Raw genomic sequence first — 23,312 nt, 5'->3', positions numbered from 1 at the left:
TGCAAGGCTTTAAAAACTGTGTTGAAACTTCCTGCTCTTTACTAAATACCAGAAAAAAACTTGTCTGACTTCAAGTACCTTTTTTTTTAAAGATTTATTTATTTATTTTTATGATAGACACACACACACAGAGAGAGAGAGAGAGACAGAGAGAGAGAGAGAGAAAGAGGCAGAGACACAGGAGGAGGGAGAAAGGCTCCATGCCGGGAGCCCGACGTGGGAGCCCGACGTGGGAGCCCGACAGTGGGAGCCGGACGTGGGAGCCCGACGTGGGAGCCGGACGTGGGAGCCCGACGTGGGAGCCCGACGTGGGAGCCCGATCCGGGGACTCCAGGACCGCGCCCTGGGCCAAAGGCAGGCGCCAAACCGCTGAGCCACCCAGGGATCCCCTGACTTCAAGTATCTTAAATACTTCTCAATTGGGACACTTAAATACATTAACAGAAAATGATAGCTGCAAGTAAATATAATTTTTAGTGACAGATATCAATTCTAGGGACTTAAAAGTGAGCTTAAGAATCATTTGAGGTGCTAACAAAACTGTCCACATGTAAGTGACAAGCCCAAACCACTTACTCCGCTAAACAAGCTACTTTTAGTAAATGCATTCTTCCCACCTCCACTGCAGTCCAAGAGCTAGGGCAGGGTAGTATGGGGGCTTGTGGCTGAAGCTGGAGTGCCACACTGGAAAAAATCAAAACAATAAGATAACTTATCCATCCTGAAGATTTCAAAAAACACATCTGAAAGTTCACAGGGTCAAATCATGATTAAGCAGCTTTCATTAAAGAAGCCTGGGTTTAATTAGGTTCTACAACTTTAAGGTATTTTACATTTATCTAGTGCCTTACAGGTGCATTGCACGCAAGTCTCAGATTGGAAAAGAGAAATTTTAAAAACCCTTCATAGGGAAAATAAAGAGCACTTGCACCGTATTTTTCATACCACAATTACTTCACCCAAATGACCTCCAGTCTTATCCCCTACTACAATCCATTTTCCACACATCAACCAGAACAATATTTTAAAACAAAAGACAGATTCTCTCTCTTTGGTAAGACCTCTTCAATGGCTTAGGGTAAGTTCTAAACATTTAATGTACCTACAAGGCACTGTAAGGTCCCATGCAATATTTGAGACATACTCATGCTAAAATTTATCTGACACTTCAGTTTAACTGGGTGTCCTGTATTTTGTTTGTCAAGCCTACACTCAGGAGATCCTCTACCATAATAATTTTTTTAAATGTGGCAAGTGGTTCTTTGTTTCCCCCAATACAGGGTCAGCTCTGCCAGGGAAGGACCCATGCAGCTTTTCTTAAGATTTTTTTTTTTTTTTTTTTAAGTAAGCTCTACATCTCACCTGGAGCTGGAACTAACAACCCCCAGGATCAAGAGTCTTATGTTCTATGGACTGAGCCAGCCAGGCACCCCAGGACCTATGCTGCCTTGATCACTGTCTCGTATCGGGCATGGCAGATATTCCACAAATATAGAGAAGTAGAGCTATCTGAACAGAGCCCAGGCACCCTTGGTTGGGAGTTAACTCTACAGACACTAGCCTCACATCCACAAGTGAATAAAATGATCATCTTACTTTTTCAGAGTATCTCCAGGGTGATAATATTGACTTCTCAACAAAGGCTTTAAGGTAACCCCCCACGTTTCATATTAAGGACTTTGAGCTTTCAACATATTTCATTTGACCTTAAGGCAAATATTAATAAATGAGGTACAGAGACTCAGAGAAGGTGAACAGCTAGCCCATGATGACCAATGAATGGGAATAGCAATTCTGACCCTAGGAGGGACTTTGTGCTCTTTCCACTGTACCCCATGGCCATCTGGGCTGATAAGAATCAGAATTCCTACGTCCTTCCTCCTCATCCAGAAAGCTTCTCAAGGAAAAACTCTGACATCTGACCACTCTGCACAGGTTTCACTGCTCATCCCATAATGGTTCCCCCACAACAGCTTGAGAGGAGACAGCAAGTTTTGGCACCTGTATTTTGAACGACAGGTGGTTCTCAGCTTATCAAGTTACAAATGACGCTATTTAGGTCTAGAGACTAAAGACTTTGCTCAGGGTTACAGGGAAACAGGAATAAAACTGACCAGAACCACAAATCCTTCTGTCTCTTTTCTGCATCCCTAAGAAACAACACCCCACACCCAACTAAATTTCTGACATTTGTCAGATTTCTTCTTACATGAGGTGGGAATGGCTGAAGCTGCTCTTGGGACGCCTAGCAGCCTCACCTGGAGTACCTCTGGAAAGTTCATCAGGCTGAGGGGTCTGTGGGTTTCCTGCCACTGAGACCCCCCCAGAAGGCTGACCAGATGCTACTGTGCCCCTTTTCCCAAGAGCTGGGGCCCCTTAGGGAGACTGACTTCAGGCTTAGGACTCCAGCCTCTCCCAGGACAGGACGCTAGGTTCTAAACCATCAGTGCCCTGAGGAAACTGCCACGTTCAGCCCCCAGCCCCGTCTCTCCCGCCTGGTCGCCTCCAGCTCCAGCTCCACTTTTGTGCGCTTCTGAAGGTGCAGACCCCCCGAGAGCAGGGAATAATAACCAGGGAAGGTGGAGCCGCCAGGGGCAGAGGGCTGGGAGCTAACAACCTTAACGGAAGAGGCCGCGAGGAATTCGATCAGGCTAGCAATGCAACCCTCGAACTACGTCACGTCCTTAACCGCTCCAGCTCCCGGGGTTGGGGAGGCAGGTGTGCAGCAAGCGCTGCGGGAGTGCGGACGCGCTCCTGACGTTCGCGGGGGGTGGGGGTGGGGGTGGGGGTCTTCGGCCTGGTTTCGAGCACGAGTGCCTGCCTGGCGGCTGGACTAGCCCCAGACACGCAGCGCAGAAGAACCTGTGGTGGCTCTGCTCCCCGAAACCAGCGCGGGGAGGGAGGGGTACCGGACCCTGGGGGCCTGCCTAAAACCATTACAAACGCAGTGGAATGAGAGTTATTGCTCGGCCTGCTGGCTCAGCGGTTTAGCGCCGCCGTCCGCCCAGGGCGTGATCCTGGAGACCCGGGATCGAGTCCCACGTCGGGCTCCCTGCGTGGAGCCTGCTTCTCCCTCTGCCTGGGTCTCTGAGTGTCTCTCATGAATAAACAAAATCTTAAAAAAGAATTCTCTCTCCCCGTTCTTCTGCCCCTTCTCCCCACACTTGCACTTTCTCTCTAAATAAATGTTAACTGATCTATAAAAAAAATAGAATTATTGCCTCGGAGGGTCACCGAGGAAAACCTCCCGCGCCGACAGATTTCTGGTTGGAAACTGACCTTGAATTACGGATTATAGTGGGCCTGAGGGGCGGCCGGGGCCGGGGCCGGGGCCGGGAGGCGGCGGCCACGACGGCATCTCTCTCGGGGGGAGGGGAGGGGCTCGCTCCGCCCGGCCGCCGCCCCACCCCCACCCCACCCCACCCCACCCCGCGGCGCGCGCAGCTCCCGCCGCCTCGCCCGCTGCGTTACCCGGGTAACGCGGGACGCGCGCGGAACCCGCGGGGCAGAGCGGGCGCGCTGGGCCGGGCGGGGCTCCGCCTCTCCCTTGCCAGCGGCGCGGGCTACCGGCTGCCAGGCGCTCGCTCGGAAGCGGTTCTTTAGCCGGGAAAGCGCGGCCCCGTGCCGCTCGGTGATCGTCCAGTGAGGAGCCGGGGGTGTGGTGGGGGAAGGCGCCGCCGAGTACTTAGGGCCTCGCCGCGGGCCGGCCAGCCCACTTCGTCCTCCCCGGCGTGCGGCCACCGGGCGGCAGCATGGTGACCCCTTGCCCCAGCAGCCTCGTGAGCCCCGCCGCCCGGGCTGGGAAGCGGGACAACGACCAGAACCTCCGCGCCCCGGTGAAGAAGAGCAGGCGCCCACGCCTCCGCAGAAAGCAGCCGCTGCAGCCGCTGCAGCCGTGCCCGCTCCCCGGAGACTCCGGCGTTTGCGACCTGTTCGAGTCCCCCAGCTCCGGGTCTGACGGTGCAGAGAGCCCCGCCGCGTCCGCGGCGCTGGGCTGCAGCCCCCTGCCCCCTCCTGCCCAGGAGGCGGTGCAGCTAGACCTGCAGACCTTCCGTGACTACGGCCGGAGCTGCTACGTCTTCCGCAAGGCGCGGGAGAGCCACTTCCACCCGCGGGAGTCGCTGGCGCGGCAGCCGCAAGTGAGGCGCTGGTAGAGCGAGCTTCCCACGGCGCTCCTCCCCCCTCGGGCTCTTGCCTCTTCCGCTCCGTCTGCCCCCCACGCGCCCCGGGGCACGGAGGTTCGCGGTCCGAGCCGGGAGGGCCTCGGGGGGGCCGGGCCACCAGCCACGTTTTACAAACGGAGAACAGTGAGGCCTAGACGGCCTAAGGCAGCTGCCCGAGGTGCCCGTGCTGGTTAGCGGGAACTCGGTGTCCGTACTCCTCCCGGCCCCGGGCAAGTTTATTTAACAATTCTGAGCTTATTTCTGCAGCTGCGAGGCGGTGGCCCTCTCCCCTCATTGAATTGCCGAGAGGATTACGCGAGGTAATGTGTATACACACGCGGCGCAGGGCCAGGTACGAGCCCGACCACCGCTTTGGGCGCAGCAGCGCGGTCCCAGTGTTTCCCAGTTTGCAGCACATTGAGGTTTTTCTTTTTTGTCTCGTCCCCCAGGGACGCTCCCTGAGTTTTCTTGACTGGTTCCTTCTGCGGGCCCTCCTCCCATGTCCTTCCATGTCCCCCCGGCAGGTAACGGCAGAGTCCCGCTGTAAGCTGCTCAGCTGGCTGATCCCCGTGCACCGCCAATTCCGCCTCTCCTTCGAATCGCTCTGCCTGACGGTGAACACTCTGGACCGCTTTCTTACCACCACGCCTGTGGCTGCCGACTGCTTCCAGCTGCTTGGGGTCACATCCCTGCTCATCGCGTGCAAACAGGTACCTCCACCAGGTGGGGTCTAGGGTACAGCCAGACTCTCGGCCACTCTCTGGCCACCACCCGGCTTTCCAGCGCACAAGATGTAGTTCTGGCCTCTCTGAATTCCTTTTGTCACACATTTGCATACACCCCACAGCTTTAAATTCACGATAATTCCCCCACGAACTGAACAGCCAACGCTTTCAGCTTTCATCGGGCCCCTAAAGAAATAGGCTGCAGTCCCCAAAGTAAATCCCAATAGCTCTTTGTAGCCATGCTATTCTAGACTCCGGAAAAAAAAATATATTTAAAATTTCTCAAACCTTTTTTTAGCTGGACAGTAGTTAGAGAAACCGCGCTGGAAGTACACCCCAGGTGATTAAAGTGGAAGTGACCGAGAGGCGAAGGCCCAGCTGTCTCGCTGGAAGGGATGGGGGGAGTCCTGGTTTTCTCCCGGGTTTGAAACTGGGATGGGCCTCGGCCCTGGATGCTGTGCTGCGGGGGCTGAGCGCCCCTGTGTTACAGGTGGAGGTGCACCCGCCGCGCGTGAAGCAGCTCCTGGCCCTGTGCTGCGGTGCCTTCTCCCGGCAGCAACTCTGCAACCTCGAGTGCATCGTGCTGCACAAACTGCACTTCAGCCTGGGCGCGCCAACCATCAGCTTCTTCCTGGAGCATTTCACCCACGCGCGTGTGGAGGCGGGGCAGGCTGAGGTCTCAGAAGCCCTGGAGGCGCAAGCCCTGGCGCGCGGGGTGGCTGAGCTGAGCCTGGCCGACTACGCCTTCACCAGCTACACTCCCTCGCTGCTGGCCATCTGCTGCCTGGCGCTGGCTGACCGTATGCTCCAGCTCCCGCGCCCCGTGGACCTGCGCCTAGGCGGGCACCCAGAGGCCGCACTGCAGGACTGCCTGGGCAAGCTGCAGCTTCTGGTGGCCATAAACGAAGCCTCCCTGACTCACATGCTGCCCTTCCAGATACGAGAGAAGTGCAGCCTGTCCCCGAAGTTGAAATGAAACAGACCTTTGGTTTCCTGTGTACCCTGCCCCGGCTGCTGGACCTTTCCCATTACTGTGAAAGAGTGCAGTCTTGATTCATGGCTCCCACTTGGCCAGGAGGTCATCCTGAAGGTTGTAAATAGTGTATGATAGTAGTGTCTCCCCCTTTATTTATTTTGCTACGAGCACATGAGGGACCCGAGTCTTTCCCCAATAAACAGGCTGTCTTCGTTCATCTGAATGCTACTATTGCCTGTGTTATCTGTGGGGAGGAAGGTGAAGGCAGCTGGGGAATAGAGGTAGTAACAACCCAGGGGTCCTGCCTTCCTCCTCCCTTCCTTCCACTCTGTAGTTAGGATACCTATGGGGAATCCCAGGTCCTTTGAGATGACAGTCACTGAGAGGGTCAGTTGTAGACCTGTATTTTGTAACCCTCTTATGAGACTGAGGACCGCTCATTCCCAGAGGTCCAGAGGAAGGTGGGAAGTGAACCTGAATAGAACCCACAGTGGTTCAGGCTGTCTAGAGGGGCAGGGGGGTGGGGCACAGAGGATGCCCAGCTGGGAAGCTTTGGGGACCACACATGCTGGCTGGCTAGGGCAAAACAAGACCTCTGACAGCTAACAGATGTTGGAAATGAAGGCTTTGCAAGCTGCTGCGGCCATTATAAATGGGGCCCATTTAACCTGCAATGACTTGGTTCAACAGCTTGCTTTTGTCTTACACCTGCTGCATGTGAGCCCAGGATAACAATGCCATAGTAATGGCCATCATTGGGTGCTTAAATGTACCAGGCACTGTGTTCAGCATTCATTATTACCCTCCAACAATTCTAGAGAGTGTATTATGCCATTTTTTCAGAGGAGGGCACTGGGCCACAGAGAGGGTAAACAATACTAGAGCAATTTGAAGGCAGGTGATCAGAGTCCAGAGCTCCACTGCTCAACTTCTCCCACTTACAGGTTTGTAAAAATGCTTTAAAAAAAAAAATCCTCTTCCTGAAGTGGATGTGGGACAAGTTATCTCCTCAGTGCCTTCCATTCAGTGGACATGATAGAGAACATATTTGGAGAGCTGGCACAGTTCCTGCCTCCAGTCCTGTTATAGGCGTGAGATCCAAGTCAAGAAGCGAGACCGAGGGCAGCCCGGGTGGCCCAGCGGTTTAGCGCTGCCTTCAGCCCAGGACCGGGGTGTGATCCTGGAGACCGGGGATCAAGTCCCCACATCGGGCTCCCTGCATGGAGCCTGCTTCTCTCTTTGCCTGTGTCTCTGCCTCTCTCTGTGTCTGTAATGAATAAATAAAATCTTAAAAAAAAGTGAGACTTGCTGGAGTCAACTCCACCGCTGTCTCCTCACCATTACTCTGTTATGAATCTGCTGTAGAGCTAGGGGATTCTCAGTTCTGTCACTTCCAGCAAATGTCTTCACTTCTCTGAGCTTGACAATCTTGATAGCGCTGTGGTAAAGCCTAAATGGGATCCTGGGGTAGTTTAAAATAGCAAACAAGTGGGCCCGGAGTCCATTTGTTGGGTGACCCCGAGCAAGTCTCCTCTCTATGCCCGAGTCTCTTCTGTAGAATTAGAAATAACCTATTTATTAGCATTGACGCATGGAATTTTTTTTTTTTTAAGATTAGAGAGGGGGATCCCTGGGTGGCTCAACGGTTTAGAGCCTGCCTTTGGCCCAGGGCGTGATCCTGGAGTCCCGGGATTGAGTCCCATATCGGGCTCCCTGCATGGAGCCTGCTTCTCCTGCTGCCTGTGTCTCTGCTTCTCTCTGTGTCTCTTGTGAATAAATAAAATCTTAAAGAAAAAAAAAAAAAAAGAATCCTTAGCGGACTCTACTGAGCACACAGGGCTCCATCTCACAGCCCTGAGATCATGACCCTGAGCTCAACCTCAGCCAAATCCAAGAGTCTAGAGGCTTAACAAACTGCACTGGCCAGGTGCCTCAGAGGTATAGGTTTAATGAGATGTTCCATATAAATTCCCCTGCACATATAGCAAATTTTCAAGTAATGAAGACTAGTGGCAGCCTGTACAATAATGGGGAGGAGATTACACAAAAACTTGATGAAATAGAAGACAAATATAGGAAAACGTTAGCTATTGGAGGGGAACATACTGCTATTCGTTGCACTGCTTTTCAAATTTTCTGTAAGTTTTTAAAAAGTTTTTTGGGGGAACAAAGTCATGTTCTACATTTAGAATCAATTTAAATGTATGACAAATTTTCATAAATGAAAAAGCAAATGCAAACCAGATTGAGACTCTTCCTTGTATTTCTCTTCACCCCCCCCCCCTACTCTCCAGCACCTAGAGCATTTGCTCTGAGCCCCTCAGATCCCTTCTCTCCCCACATGTTAATGTGTTGAGTTCTCCAGGAACTTGCTTGCCTTTGGCTCAGGGCTCCAGAAGTGGTGATCCTGAAGCTGTTTGAGGAAAAGCTGGTCTGGGATGATGAAAAGGAGGAGGAGGAAAAATATCATCTGAACTAAGTCCCAAAATATCTAGAGCCTTTTAAACCGACTGTTAAGGGTGAGAGTAGGGCCACTGGCTCTTTTACAAAAGAGTGATTTTGGGGAAAAGTTTTCATCAGCATTCACTCCATCAGCCAAGATTGATATGGGTGAGTTGGTTCTAGAATCATCCAGATTAGGAGTCATATGCTCATGCTATTCCAGCTCTTTTTGCCACATTTTTATGTACAATGCCCCTATTTTCCTACTACACTTTGGGACTCACTGATGAAAAATGAATATTCTGTAAAATCAGGGATGGTCGCATGTATAGAGATCTCCCCAGAGAAGCATCCCAGAGCTTCAGAGTAGGGAAGCTCTGAACTAAGCGCTCAACTCTGAACTAAGAGCTTCCCTACTACTTTTACAGACTGGAAAGATGGATAGGGATAGAGGACTGTCTAGTGACTAGGCTACACAAGAATCAGAAAAAAAGCCAAGAATAAGTTGTGGGAAGTCGGAGGTGCAGTTGAAAAGCCTCCTTAAAACATCAACAACATTAATTTATCCACACCAAGCACCAGCTGCATTACAAAAATCTCATTTTAATAGCACCTCTATTGAAGTGTTATGCTTTTCCTTAAAGAAAAAAAAAGATTTTATTTAAAAGTAATCACACCCAATGTAGGGCTGGAACTGACAACGCTAAGATCAGAGTCACATGCTCCACCAACTGAGCCAGCTAGGTGCCTCAGCGTTATGCTTTTCCTCAAGATCTGGGGCTGACCTATCTGGTGGAGCCTAGGTCCAATCCTCAGGCACTCTGACCCTGAAGCCAAAGCACCTCGCCATCAGTGACACCACACCAGCTCTAGATGCCTGACCTTACCTCAGCCAGGTCCCCGCATTTATAGAGGAGTTAAAAAGTCTGTAAGTCTATACTAGCTCTACTGTTGCAGAACCATCTCCAACACTGCTAAGGGTGTCTTTATTAATCCACATAATAGGGAGAAATAAAAAAGGGATCATGCCAGTTTAAAAGAGGATTTTCATCGCTACTACTGGGTATGACACACAAGGTTCCCAATAGCTTACCAAGATAATTTTAGATGTTCAATGTTGATGTCAGAGTGGCCTGACAGAGATGCCCCTTCTTGGGAAAGGCCTGGGTCTTGGGAAGGGCAGCCAGGACTTCGGCAGAGCCAGCAAGGCCGGCTGGGAACCGGGGTGGCCAAATGCTGCGGTGGGCAGATGAGGTCTTGTGTGCGGGTGGGAGTTGGAAAGAGACTGGGATCTTAGGGGATTTGGCGTCGACCTGAATCTTCAGACGCCGCTTTTAAAGGCTGCACTCGGGCGTCGCTGCCCGGGAAAGTGCGGGGCTAGGGGTCCCGGGTGCGGCTCTAGGCATCAGGCCAAGAGAAAGCGTGTCCTAGCCCGAGAGTCAAAACCAGAAGTGCGCCCCCAGCCTTGGGGGAACGGTCTTCTGTAACCCGGGGCCGTTCTGGGGAGTCCTTGCTCCAATTCCACATCCGCATCAGATGTGGCGGTCAGACGCCGGAGGCTGGCTTTGAGAGTGTGCCTTACGGCTGGGGTGCGACGGGGATGAACTAGGGATCGTTGGCTTTTTCGTCCCCGCTGCCCAAAAGCAGGGCGGCGGGACCCCGTGTCAGGGGCCGTGGGGCTCGTCCCCCTCTCCTCCGCCTTCTTGCGGCGCGGCCCGGGAGGCGGCGGCGCCAACGCTCTCCGAAAGGGCGCCCGCGGGCCCGGGCCCCGCGCTCGCCGCTCCCGGGGGAAGCGCCGTTGCCAGGTAGGGCTGAACGCCCCCGCCCGCGCGCAGATTGTCCGGGGCTGAAGGCGCCACCTCCGGCGCTCCGGCGCGAGCCGCCCCGCCCGCGCGCGTCTTCCCTCGGGCCGGCCCTCCCTCCGCACCTCCACAGCCTCCCCGGCCTCCGGCCCGCCACGCGCCTTCCCTGCTGGCGCCGGGCGGAGCGCGCAGGCCGCCGAGAGCCGCTCGCTTCTGCAGCCGCGGCCACCGCGTCCGAATGAGCGGCGCCGGGAGGCAGGATGCAGTCGTGCCGGGGCGCCGCGGCCGGACGCCGAGCCTTCGACAGCATCTGCCCCAACAGGATGCTGGCGCCGCGGGGCCGGCCCTTCTGCAAGCCCGGGAAGCCGGAGAGGAAGGTGGGCGGCGGGCCGGTGCCGGGCAGGGTCCGCACGCTCCGGGGCCCCAGGGCTGACCCAGGCCCACCGTTTCTGTGTCCGGCTAGTTCGCCCCTCCGCGGAAGTCCTTCCCTGGCGGCGGCGGCGGCGGCGGCGGCGGCCCAGCGTCTGTGTACGAGGACCCCCGGGGCGCGGAGCCCGCTGCGCTGCCAGGTGAGCCTCGTGGCTCCCGCACGGTGCCCGGGGTGGGGGGAAGGGCCCGCGCGGCTCGGAAGAGCGTTGCTGCCCCGGGCCCCGACGTCGCGGCGGGGCTGGCAGCCGCGAGCCGGGGCGGAGAGACTCAGGGTCGGCCGCGCGCGCGCCCGGTTCTCCCCGCAGCCCTCACCACCATTGACCTCCAGGACCTCGCCGACTGCTCCTCGCTCCTCGGCTCCGACGCGCCGCCTAGCGGTGACTTGGCCGCCTCGCAGGTACCTCCCCTCCGCTCGAAGCCGGGCGGCCTCCGACAGCCCAGACCCCCACTCCGGAGTCCAGGGTTCGCTTCCGCAAAGGCTCCTCTGGGGCGGGGAGCTCAGGCGCAGTTGGCTAGTGGGGGCAGACGTCGTGCCGGAATCTCAGTCCCGAGGATCGGAACGTCTTCCTCCCGCCTAGTCCGCTGTGCCGGCATCCTCAGAGCTGTTCTGACCCACCTGGAACAGAGGGGCCCACCTGGGGGGCTTCCCTCCAAGGAAGGGGTCTCCTGTTCTCCTCCCTGTCTATTCCCTGGAGCTGTGACAAGGAATCTGGAGATGCGCCCGAGGAGCCAGGAGACTAGGTGGGAGCAAAGTTGAGCGCTGGGCACCTGGTACCTGTCCTGTCCATGCTCCCAGTAGTCCCTTCCCAGACACTTACTAACAATTTTCATTCCCTGGGTATCTAAGGAGTGTGAAGATTTAAGGATAACTACTCTATCAAGACTGGAAAAGATGAATAGAGTTTACATTTAGGGGAAGAGGAACAAAGGACAAAGAATTCTGGAAGAGTTCTGACAGCAAAAACGTTCCTCTTTGCAGAGATGGCTCTTGAGCAGTTGGGCATTAAAAAAAAAAAGTCATTCCTCCCCCCACCCCCTCCAAAGGCTCATGTCACTTACCCTCATGGGGGCAAAGAGGTATTTGACTATTTTTCCCCCCTCAAAAACCTATTTTCTTACTCCATCCCACTTCTACCACTTGTCAGGGCTGACACTCCCCAGGTAGATGACGGAGTCCCCCAGCACTGGTGTCTGGGAGGCCAGAAGACTGCCTGGCTCATCCGAGGGATATGAAGTGTCCAGAAGGACAGGAGGCCTTAACTAGATGCAACCCACAGGAAGAGTGCCAGTTCCAGCTTCCTGGCAGCAGGTCCTGGGGAGATGGGGTCCTGGGGGAAATGCCCAGCTCTGAACACTCCAGAAGATAAGACCACGCCCCAGAACTGAGGTTGGTGGTGGGACACAGCTTCCCAGGCATTCCCAAAATGCCTTTAGAATTGGATTAGAGCCCAGATGGACTCAGGGTAGGTGGCCACTGAGAGCAAAGATGGCTAAGGCGAGAGGTGAGAGTGGGCATTGCCCTGCAGAGGCCATTTTGTTTTTCTTTTTAGATCTGGATGTTCAGATAAGGAAAGACAATACCAGAGCATCTTTCAACTGACCCAGAGGCCCAGTCACTTACTCCATGTTTATTTTGCAAGTAATGAAAACCAAGCAGGCTCTTACTGAATTTTTGCTTAAGTATTCAGAACTTAAATTTCACATCTTGTTCTGTATTAGTCTTTTTTTTTTTTTTTTTTTGGCTGCCATTGTAGTTTGGAAAAATGCCAGGTTTTTATCTAATTGGGAAGGTAGGATTCAAAGTTTCAAGCACAGAGTTCATGCCAGATGGCCAAAGGGGTCGAGGACTTTTCCTGGGGGAGACAGAGCTGGTACAGACACCCCCTAGAGGAAGATCCCCTGGAAAACCTTGGCCAGAGCACAGTCAGGTCAAATTTCCTAGCCTCCTTCCTGCTGGGTAAGGTGACCGGAGAGAGGAAACTCTCCAGAAGTATTTGTTTGAGGTCCAAGATGAGCCAAGAACCTGGCATAGCATAGGAGGAAGCATTTCCTGGGCCCCATCTCGTGGTCAGGGTTTTGGCCAAATCTCTAGTAAGAGGAATCCTTCAGCCCTTGGAAAATGAGTCTGGTGTCTTGCTCCTTCAACCAGGACAGAACTTGTGCTTCAGGATTGGTCTCAGACCTTTCTAAGCACCTTTCCCCCTTATAGCCTCCGTTCCCAACAGATGCTTGAGGTCTCCCAGATTGAAGCACTCCTCCTGGAGGAAAGCTGATGCTTGTACTTTCTTCAAGGTTAGGGTGAGAGTAAGTTCCTCTTCTCAGCAGTATTTGAATAGTAGGGAAGGGCTTTGGGGACATGAATATGATTAACGCAAAGGAATCCATTAATAATAGTGGAATCAGTAGAGTAGATATTTCTGACATGCATATTGGATGCATTCCCTCACACCCTGTGCCTTCTTTCCTTTTTCCCAGTGCTGTCTTCATTGGAAGGCAGGCTTTCCTTAAAAAAGGAGAAAAGCTGGAGGCTATGAGGCATGGAGGAAAGAAGATTGAAATAGTCACTATCATTTCAGGGGAGGAGCCCCAATTCTATTTCAGAGTTGGAGGACTTTGGGCAAATCCCTTCCTCTGTGCTTCAGATTCTTCATCAGAGGGGGAGGAATCCCTTTCTGGGCCCTGCCTGCTTCCTACATTGTGCGAGAATTAACAGAGGGACTGCGCGAAGAGTGTTGTCAACTCTCAATGTGCGGGAAGGGAGGGAGTAAGAATGCGTCGGGGCTGCCAGCTGCCCAGGGTCTCCTGCCTCCCGCACCGGGCCCACGGCTGGAACCCCGGGGAGTGTCCGGTTCGAGATGCGGGCGGTGCAGACACCGTGCGGAGAAAGCAAACTCGGGCTTGGTGAGAGACCGAAGAGCGATGGAGGCCCCGCTCGCCGCAAGCCGAACCCAAGCACCGCCCGTAGCATCCCGGACCCCTCGTCCTAGCCTAGCCTTTCCCTTCCTGTGCGGGGAGAAGGTGGGTGAGCTGTGAGGGGGGAGCCTTGGCGGCTCCCCCAAGTGATTTGAGGCCTCAAGTTCCGTCTTTGGAGGCCCCCGCACCTGGCCCGCGGGGCTGGGGAGGACAGGTGGAGTGTACGCGCCCCGGCTCGCCTATCTTGGGCGTAGCTCCTCGGCGGGTCGGAGGTAAGTCGAACCGGAGGAACGGCTCGGGGCTCGCGGAGGCAGCGGGTCGGCAGGTGTCAGGGGGACTGTCCCCTGCCGGAGGCCGGGCGGGGGCCCACCGTGCCGCGCGGAACCGACTCTGGCCTCAAACGGCGCCGCGCAGCTTCAGCGCCCCCCAGGACCCTCGGGACCCGCTCGCCACCAGGGCAGTGCAGGCCTGCTGGGTTCCGAGCCTGGGATGGGGCCCCGATTTCCGGGTGGGAGCTCGGCGGCCCACGCGAGGGCCCCGGAGGGCTCCTGGCGGCCTGCAAGGGTTTCAGACCGGCGGGACTTGACCTAAACTAGTTCACGCCTCTGGTTTATTTCAGAACCATTGTCTGCCAACTGCAGAGGACTTCGATCTGCAGGAGTTCAGGGACACCGTGGATGACCTCATTGCAGGCAAGTGCCGGCTCCTTGCAGTTTATATTAAGGAGGCGGGCTGTCTCCCACTCCGCAAATCACACTAGCTCAGATTTCGATTTCGTGGTCGCGCAGGTGGGTCAACCCGACACCTGCCAACGTCGTCAGTAACTCGTCAATGGGTCGGGCTCCTTCATATTTATGAGACAACACCCTTTCTACTGGAGCAGATGAATCGCTGAATCTATAGCTCTTTCTCAGTTTATCGGTTTGAGTTCTGGGAGAGGGAGCCCTACCCTGTGATGTGGTCAAGGAGAGGTTGGGTGGCAGGAGTGCACAGCACGGCGGACCTGTGTGACTTGAGGGAGGTTTGACCTGGCCCCCGCCGAGGCTGAATTCAGATAAACTCTATAGGCATATATGGAGCGCCTTGCTGTGTATGGAGAAGATACCAGAAAGGGCCTGGGGACAGTGGGGATTGCAAAGTGAGGGGTGCTTTACTTTCACAACATCTTCACATAAACCCTACACCTGGCGTGGCGCTTTGTCCCCGTAGCTTGCTGGGCACGAGTCTGAGGCTGCAAACCCAGCTCCCGCTCTTCCTCAGACTCATCCTCTTTGATGTCGCCTCCTCTGGCCGGCGGAGACTTCCCCTTCTCTCCTTGCGACGTATTGCCATTTGGGCCCTGTCTCTCTCCGCCGCTGGACCCAAGGGCCCTGCAGTCACCGCCGCTGCGCCCTCCGGACGTGCCCCCGCCGGAGCAGTACTGGAAGGAGGTGGCCGACCAGAACCAGAGGGCGCTGGGGGACGCGCTCGTTGAGAATAACCAAGTAGGGGCACTGGGCTGGCCGCCAGGAATCCCGGGTTGGGGACTGGGTATGGGGCCCAGGGCGGAAATGGGGGTTGCAGGAGGGGGAATGTGCCCCTGTGTAAGTCAGAACCAGTGGACGGGCCAGTGCTTCACATAGCTGCTATGGCTCCAGTGGCTCTACTCAGTTTCCAACCTCAGTAAACGGGAATAATCCTACCTACCAGATTTTCCAATATTTACTGAAGGCTTCCTATGTGCCTGGTATTGTGCTTATCAATTTACTTTTTCTTCTCATTTAATACTTACAACCACTGAACAAGAAGATACCGTTACTAGCCCCATTTTACAGGTTGGGAAACTGAGGCGCAGCAAGATGGAACTTCAGAGGCAGAGCCTGTATCTGCTTGTTGCCCAAGTCCGTACTCTTCACCACCACGCTACACTGAGGATTGGGATACATTTTGTCCAAGTGCTTTGTAAAAACAAAGGTCAAATAAACAAAAGTGATTATTACTCTCACCAGTGCGAATGGCTTTGGGTCCCCAGTTCCAGGTTAGAGGTTAGGATCCTGGTATAATTCACGCGGAGTATACAGATGAGACCGACCACGGTGGCCTACGTCCTAGTGTTTGGGTCTCCTCCTGCAGCTGCACGTGACGCTGACCCAGAAACAGGAGGAGATCGCCTCGCTCAAAGAGCGGAACGTGAAACTGAAGGAACTTGCCAGTCGGACCCGACACCTGGCCTCGGTGCTGGATGTAAGTGGGGTGCTGGCGTGTGGGACACTGCGGGACGTCGGCAGTGCTCCCGAGCAGCCCCCACCCTGTCCCCGGTACGGGACGCGGCGGGCCGGGGAGGAGGGCGCGGGCGGCTGGGGCTCTCTGAGCGGCTGGCAGCCCGCGTCTAAGTCCGCGGAGTTCCACGAGCGCGCGGGGCCGGGGGGTGGGGTCCGGCCGGCCCCAGCGTGGCGCCCCTCCGCATCGTTTGCAGAAGCTGATGATCACGCAGTCCCGGGATCGCGGAGCGACGGCCGAGCCCTTCCTGCTCAGGGCGACAGCCAAAAGGAGCCTGGAGGAGTTGTTCAGCGCTGCGGGGCAGGACTGCGCGGAAGTGGACGCCATCCTGCGGGAGATTTCCGAGCGCTGCGATGAAGCGCTGCAGAGCCGCGACCCCAAGCGGCTCCGGCTGCAGCCCGAGCCGGCGAGCAGGGAAGGCGTCCCGGGGAACCTGCACGGCGCCTTCCGGGGGCTGCGCACCGACTGCAGCCGGAGCGCGCTCAACTTGAGCCACAGCGAGCTGCAAGAGGGCGGCTCCTTCAGCACCCCCATCCGCAGCCACAGCACCATCCGCACCCTCGCCTTCCCCCAGGGCAACGCCTTCACCATCCGGACGGCCAGCGGGGGTTACAAATTCCGCTGGGTCCCGAGTTGAGCGGCGATGTGGTTCCCCAGAACGCTGCCCGCGATCCGGGCTGAAGCGCCTGGAGGCTAAGCGGGAGCTGCTGGAACTGCTTCCCGACCCCGACTTCTCGGAAGGGCTCCCCCTGCTGGGCCATTGCCACCCTGACACTTTTTTCAGGAACCACAACAACAACAAAAAGTCCCGATGATGATGTACTGTAAAGTCCTGGTGTAAAATACTGCACACTTCCTCCCCTTTCACAGTGCATGTGTACACATATAAATCTCGATCAATTTTAAAAGTCTGTCTTTAGCAGCTTTGAATTATGTTCTTTTAGAACTGGAAAGGACTTAGAAATCACTTAGCCATTTTAGAATTATACAATGCCCTGGTTTTATAAGAAGGAAAAGGAGGCTCTAAGAGATTAAGTGATTTTCTATAATAATCATTATTGGGAACTTCTGGTCTTTCTCACCAGTCATTTAAAAATTGTAGGCCAGAAACCAGGTTTCTGAGTGACTGTTTCATTACATCACTCAACTTCCCCTGGAAGGACCCTTAGTTTTTGTACTGTTGAAAAAAAAATTTTAAGACTTTTATTCAGTCTGGAAGAATAAAAAATTAGGAGAGATAGCCAAACACTTGCTTTAGGGCAATAGAGAAAAATGAAGATGCTCAGAGGCAATGGGCTATCCACAAAATAGGTGCTAAACATATTTGTATAATGATCATTCATATAATTTTGTAAGATTTATGGTATATGTTTATATTAATTATATATAGTTTATATTTCTGAACAGAATAATCACACAAAAAGCAAACTTTGTTGGTGAAAAACATGTTTTAAGAAAATGGCATATTTCACTGAAAAAGAATATATATTTGTGTGTGTGTGTGTGTGTGTGTGGGCACGGACGCACATGCACCAGAAACCAAGTGTGGAAATCTTGCTAAAGGTAAAACTGTCTCTTTGAATTCCATCGATAAAACGGGGGTGCACATTCATGTCTTATATTTCTAGGATTGATCTATGAAAAACATGTATGTTATATAGTGGCTTCACTTTAACATTTTTCTATTTCCTTTTGTGTGGGGTTCCTTTATCCACTCTGTTGTGAAATTATGTGACTGGCATACGTCAAGTAGTGATTTGTCCTACCCTTCCCACTTCTCAACATGAGGGCTGCTTCTTGCATTTGCGGCCTCAGCTTGGGCACATTTCCAAACCCGTTACACGCTCATTCTGCCATCTAAGTGGTGGTATCAGATAACAGGTGAGCTGGGCAGGGTTGCAGAACCTGTTCCTCCAGGTTGTCCTAGGTACTGTTATCTGTATTTAGAAACAAACAAACAAAAAGTGATAAAATAGACCACATTTCCTCATATTTTGTCCAACAAACGGACTCTTAAGTACACTGGACAGCTCAAAATTCTTTTCATCGGCTTATGTATAAAGTTACTGCAGTTCAGGTTCAGAAAAAAAACAAAACCAGCAAGGACTCTTAACTTGCCCTGAGAACCCATCAGCAGAAAGACACTGACAAATAAGGAGCAGGGAGCGGGTCTCCTTTTTTCCCAGTACAAAGAGGAGGGAGACCTTTGCGTTAGTGCTGAATGTCAAGGGGTTGGTGCCTCAGTGAAATAACTCTCCTTCACTGATCTCAAAGCTGTGGGGGAAACAAAAAGCTTCTACTTACTCTGAACTCAGGACCTCCTGCAGTAGAAACTCCTGTAAAAACACAGGAGAGGGGCCCCTGGGTGGCTCAATCAGTTAAGTGTCTGTCTTCAGCTCAGGTCATGATCCGGACCCCAGGCTTCCTGCTCAGCAGGGGAGTCTGCTTCTCCCTCTCCCTCTGCTTCTCCCCTGCCCCCACTTGTGCTCTCTCTCTCTCTTGCTCACTCTGTCTCTTTCAAATAAATAAAATCTTAAAAAAAAAAAAATAACACCCAAGAGTCAAAAACCTTAGGGTACTACTAACTTTGTTATTCTGTAGCTTCAAAATTTTTCCTTTTCTTTTTTATTTTTAAAAAGATGTTATTTATTTATTCATGCGAGACACAGAGAGACAGAGAGGCAGAGACACAGGCAGAGGAAGAAGCAGTCTCCATGTAGGGAGCTCAATGTGGGGACTCAATCCCGGGTCTCCAGGATCACACCCTGGACCAAAAGTGATGCTAAACTGCTGAGCCACCCGGGCTGCCCTTTCCTTTCCTTTTTTTTTTTTTTTTTTTTGGAGTTGCTTGCTTTTTGAGAAAATGATAAACCTTAAGCACTACAATAGCTTTAATTAACCATTAATCTTTGCAAATATTACTTTTATGCAATTGAATTTCATCAGCCTAGTGTAAATCTTAAATTTCAGTTAATTCCAAAAGCAATAATGTTATTGGTCAACTTTTAAAATATGACACAGCATGGCTTTTGTTAACAGATGAATATGCTATTTGGTTTGACATACATATGGGTGGTAAATGCTCATCATCACACTGGAGGGGACTTGTATACTTGCTGCAAAATCAAAACCAGTTCATTTGGTGTGAATAAAAGGATATTTATAAAGCTATGACCAAAATTAAGGCATATTCTCCTTCTGAATATTAATAATATTTGGATAAATATAATTAAAAAAACCTGGGATGCCTCAGTGGCTCGGTGGTTGAGCATCTGCCTTTGGCTCAGGGTGTGATCCTAGAGTCCAGGATTGAGTCCTGTATTGGGCTCCTTGCAAGGAGCCTGCTTCTCCCTCTGCATATGTCTGCCTCTCTCTCTGTGTCTGTCGTGAATAAATAAATAAAATATTTTAAAAATATTTTAAATTTATATAGATCTTAAAATATATTATATATAAATATATATTATATAATTATAAGTTATAATCATATAATAATTATATATAGACATATTATATAAAATATATATCTTAAAATATATATTATACATTTAAATATATTTTTATTATATATATTATATGTATATAATAAAAAAACTTACTGTTGCCTGGCTTTCACCATTCACTGTATTGAGGGGAGTGGATAGGAGGGAGGGAGATGTTTCCAAAGGTAACTAGGTTGAAACAGCTGTCATCCTCCCCATATCACTAGAGATCAGATTACATTAGATTAAATTTAGTGTCACTAGATTAGAGTACATAGAGTAGAACAGAGAAGTGAATGAGAGAGATTTTTTTTTTTGTACAAACCTAAAATCAATCTTTCCCTAAATGTAGAAAATAAGCAAATCATCTATTCAAAAGCAACACACATACAGAGTTACTTCTAAAGATGAAGATTTGATTTTTTTAAAAAAAGATTTATTTATTTTTATTTGGGAGAGAGAGAGAGAGAGAATAGTGGTGGGGGGTGGAGAGGGAGAGGGAAAGAGAGAATCTCAAGCAGACTCCTTGCTGAGGACCAGGAGCCTGAGATCATGATCTGAGCCCAAATCAAGAGGTGGACACTTACCCAACTGAGTGCCCCAGGTGCCAGGAAGGTTTAATCTTGTGTCTCCATCTTCCCTACCAATATTTAGATTTTCTAAAAATATTTATAAGTGAGAAAATATAAAATAAGAGCATAAGACCTTAGGAAACAACAACAAAAGCCTGGTATAACTCATGTAAACTGAGCCTTGAAGATTGCATTGCATTTCTTTCATCTGTAATGACTGAACCAGGAAAAGAATTTAAGCAAGCCTAAATGTGGATACCACATTCACTCTTATTTATTTATTTATATTAAAAATACATTTTTTCTTTTTATAACAGCATATATCATGCTGTATTATAACAGTAATACACATTTATCATAGAAATGAAAAATAAATCCAGCCATTTAATAATTCACTAACTTAACTAATATATACTGAATACTTACTGTGTACTAGGTATTGGGTGTACATTGGTAAATACAACAGGCGTTGTTCTGCCTCTTTGGAGCTTAGAAGCTAAGGAATGAAATAAACAATAATCTGCAAACACATTAATCTGTAATTTAAAATTGGGATAGGTGTCTTGATGAAAACAGAGATCAGAGGTAGAGAATTAACAGTGGAGAATCCAGTTGCATAAGGGTACATGGGGGGTACTCTTTAGAGGAAGAAATTTTTAGTAGTAAATTTGGAATTTTATCAAAGCAATACACACACTCTTAAATAAAATAATAGAGAACTTATATATGAAAGTAATGATCTGCCTCTCCCATTGTCACTGTACTCACCAGATGCAATCATTTTTTTTTATCTTTTTTGACTATTTCCCTTGCTGGCTTCTGCTATATGCCTTGATCACTGGTTTTCAACATAGGTTCTCATTTGAATTACCTGGGGAGGTTTGGAAACCAAATATGTGGGCCTTACCTGCAAAGATTCCACTTTAATTTGCTGTGACAGCATCAACATTTAATTCTGCTTCAGTTAAAGAAAATACTATTAAAGATTTTGATCTTTTGAAATCTACTGAGATTTAATGGCATGCTTATGTTCTAAATTGGTACATGAAACATAGGATTTGGGTAGCTCAGGTGGCTCAGCGGTTTAGCGCTTCCTTTAGCCCAGGGCCTGATCCTGGAGACCCGGGATCAAGTCCCACATTGGGCTCCCTGCATGGAGCCTGCTCCTCCATCTGCCTGTGTCTCTGCCTCTATCTCTGTGTGTCTCTCATGGATAAATAAATACAATCTTTTTAAAAAAGAAATATAGGATTTGAAAAGAATTTGTATTCTCAAGTTATTGAGTGTAGTGTACTTTAGATGTCAATTAGATTAAGGCGGTTGATATTTTTGTTTAGATCATCTATATCCTTACTGATTTTTGCTTTTACTGTCTTATCAAATGCTACTAAAATCCTCAGTTGCAATTTTGAATTATCTATTTCTTCCTTTCATTATGTTAACTTTTGCTTCACATACTGTGAAGTTTATTAGGCACATACATTTATAATAATTATGCTTATTTTAAGGTATTGACCCTTCCTATTATTATGGAGTGTTTGTCTTTATCTATGGCCATATCCTTGGTTTGAAGTGTATTTTGTTGGATTAACATAGTTATTCCTGCTCTTCTATATATATGTGTGTATGGAATTTTTTTAAAGATTTTATTTAGTGGGATCCCTGGGTGGCTCAGCAGGTTAGTACCTGCCTTCCGCCCAGGGTGTGATCCTGGAGACCAGGGATCGAGTCCCACATCAGGCTCCTTGCATGGAGCCTGCTTCTCCCTCTGCCTGTGTCTCTGCTTCTCTTTCTTCTCTCTCTCTCTCTCTCTCTCTCTCTCCTGTGTCTCTCATGAATAAATAAATAAAATCTTTAAAAAAATACACACTATAAACCTAATAATACAATGTTTCTCCTCCATAAAGATTCTCATCTATGAAAAAGCTCTTTTTAGCTAACAGTATACTGGAAGTTCTTGCCAGTTTAATAAGGCAAGGAAAAGAAATAAAAGTCATAAGGATTAAAAAGGAAGAAGTAAAACCTGTGAATATGGTTTTATTTTTACTGCAGCTGAGCTAACATTTCCAGAAACAATATTAAGTCTCCTGAAAATTTTAAAAAAGAGTCCATCATTCAGAAGTTTAGTACACCCCCCCACACACACACACCCGGAATATGACTTTGTTAACTTAATCTTTCACTTTAATTTTCTTTTACTTTACTTTGGTATCAACAAGATGCCTACATAAATGACTTGAAGAGATAGAAATTATCTGTTGAATTTAGACTATGATATATTTTTTAAAGATTTTATTTATTTATTCATGAGAGAGAGAGGGTGAGAGAGGCAGAGACACAGGCAGAGGTAGAGGCAGGCTCCATGCAAGGAGCCTGATGTGGGACTCGATCCCTTGTCTCCAGGATCAGGCCATGGGCTGCTAGCGGCGCTAAACCACTGCGCCTCCAGGGCTGCTCACAAGAGTACATTCTATCAACATAATTTGTGACTGTTGATTGTTGACTTTGATCACCTGACTGCACAATATTCATCAGTTTCCTTCACTATAAAGTTACTCTTCCTTTTTCTTTGTGCATCTAGTACATGTAGTCTACTCTTAAATGGGAGGGACACCTGGGTGGCTCAGTGGTTACATGGAGCCTGCTTCTCCCTCTGCCTATATCTCTGCCTCTGCCTCTCTGCATCTCTTGTGAATAAATAAATAAAATCTTAAAAAAAAAAAAAAGAAATGCTGACATTAAAAAAAAAAAGAAGAAGAAGAAGTAAGGAGTTTGTGGCGGGTAGCTGGGTGGCACAGTCAGTTAAGCACTAACTCTTGGTTTTGGCTCAGGTTGTGATCTTTGGGTTGTGAGATAGGCCTGAGTCCACCCCAAACTCAGAGAGAAGCCTACATAAGACTCTGTCCATCTCCCTTTGTTCCTGCACCCACCCTCCTCCTCACTCTCTCTCAAATCAGTCAATCAATCAATCTTAGGGATGCTGAGTAGCTTGTGGGTTGAGCATCTGCCTTGGGCTCAGGTCATGATCCTGGTTTAGTGCCGCTGTCAGCCCTGTGGTGTGATCTTGGAGAACCAGGATGGAGTCCCACATCGGGCTCCCTGCATGGAGCCTGCTTCTCCCTCTGCCTGGGTCTCTGCCTCTCTCTCTCTGTGTCTCTAATGAATAAATAAATAAAATCTTTTAAAAAAATCAATCAATCTTAAAAGAAAAAGAAACGGGGAGTTCAACTGTTCCTCCTTTGGGTAGATTATCTATATAAATTATCTGGAGTTTTTCTGCATGAGAAATTTGTCTCTTTTTCCCATAACATTTATATCTTAATGCTGTCACTATGTCTCTCTCCATCCATCTACCCATCCATCCTTTCATCCTATCAGCTCTTTCCTTTTCAAGTTAAACAAAGAAAATAGCAAAAATTATCTTGCTAAGACTTAATATTATTTCTAAATCTAAATTGGCATGTCTTTTTAAGAATTTATTATTTATTTATTTTTAAATTCCAATGTACTTAATATACAGTGTTGTATTAGTTTCAGGTGTACAATATA

At 50.0% G+C, this 23,312-nt stretch overlaps 1 protein-coding gene across 1 annotated transcript; it reads left to right on the top strand.

Annotated features, from left to right (window-relative positions):
* The first annotated feature begins 3,513 nt into the window (after positions 1-3,513).
* On the top strand, positions 3,514-6,079 carry CCNO (cyclin O). Its single transcript, XM_025448005.3, has 3 exons — positions 3,514-4,139; positions 4,688-4,873; positions 5,379-6,079. The coding sequence occupies exons 1-3, from the start codon at positions 3,753-3,755 to the stop codon at positions 5,862-5,864; spliced, it is 1,059 nt and encodes a 352-aa protein (XP_025303790.1). The 5' UTR covers positions 3,514-3,752; the 3' UTR covers positions 5,865-6,079.
* The last annotated feature ends 17,233 nt before the right edge of the window (positions 6,080-23,312 follow it).

The sequence above is a fragment of the Canis lupus genome, chromosome 2, assembly GCF_003254725.2.
Source record: "Canis lupus dingo isolate Sandy chromosome 2, ASM325472v2, whole genome shotgun sequence".
NCBI lineage: Eukaryota > Metazoa > Chordata > Mammalia > Carnivora > Canidae > Canis > Canis lupus.
This window is presented reverse-complemented; position numbering and strand designations above follow the sequence as displayed.

Coding starts and splice junctions, on each gene's coding strand:
- CCNO (XM_025448005.3), top strand. CDS start 3,753: ATGGTGACCCCTTGCCCCAGCAGCCTCGTGAGCCCCGCCGCCCGGGCT. Junction 4,140..4,687: donor CGCTGGCGCGGCAGCCGCAA/GTGAGGCGCTGG, acceptor TCCCCCCGGCAG/GTAACGGCAGAGTCCCGCTG. Junction 4,874..5,378: donor TGCTCATCGCGTGCAAACAG/GTACCTCCACCA, acceptor CCTGTGTTACAG/GTGGAGGTGCACCCGCCGCG.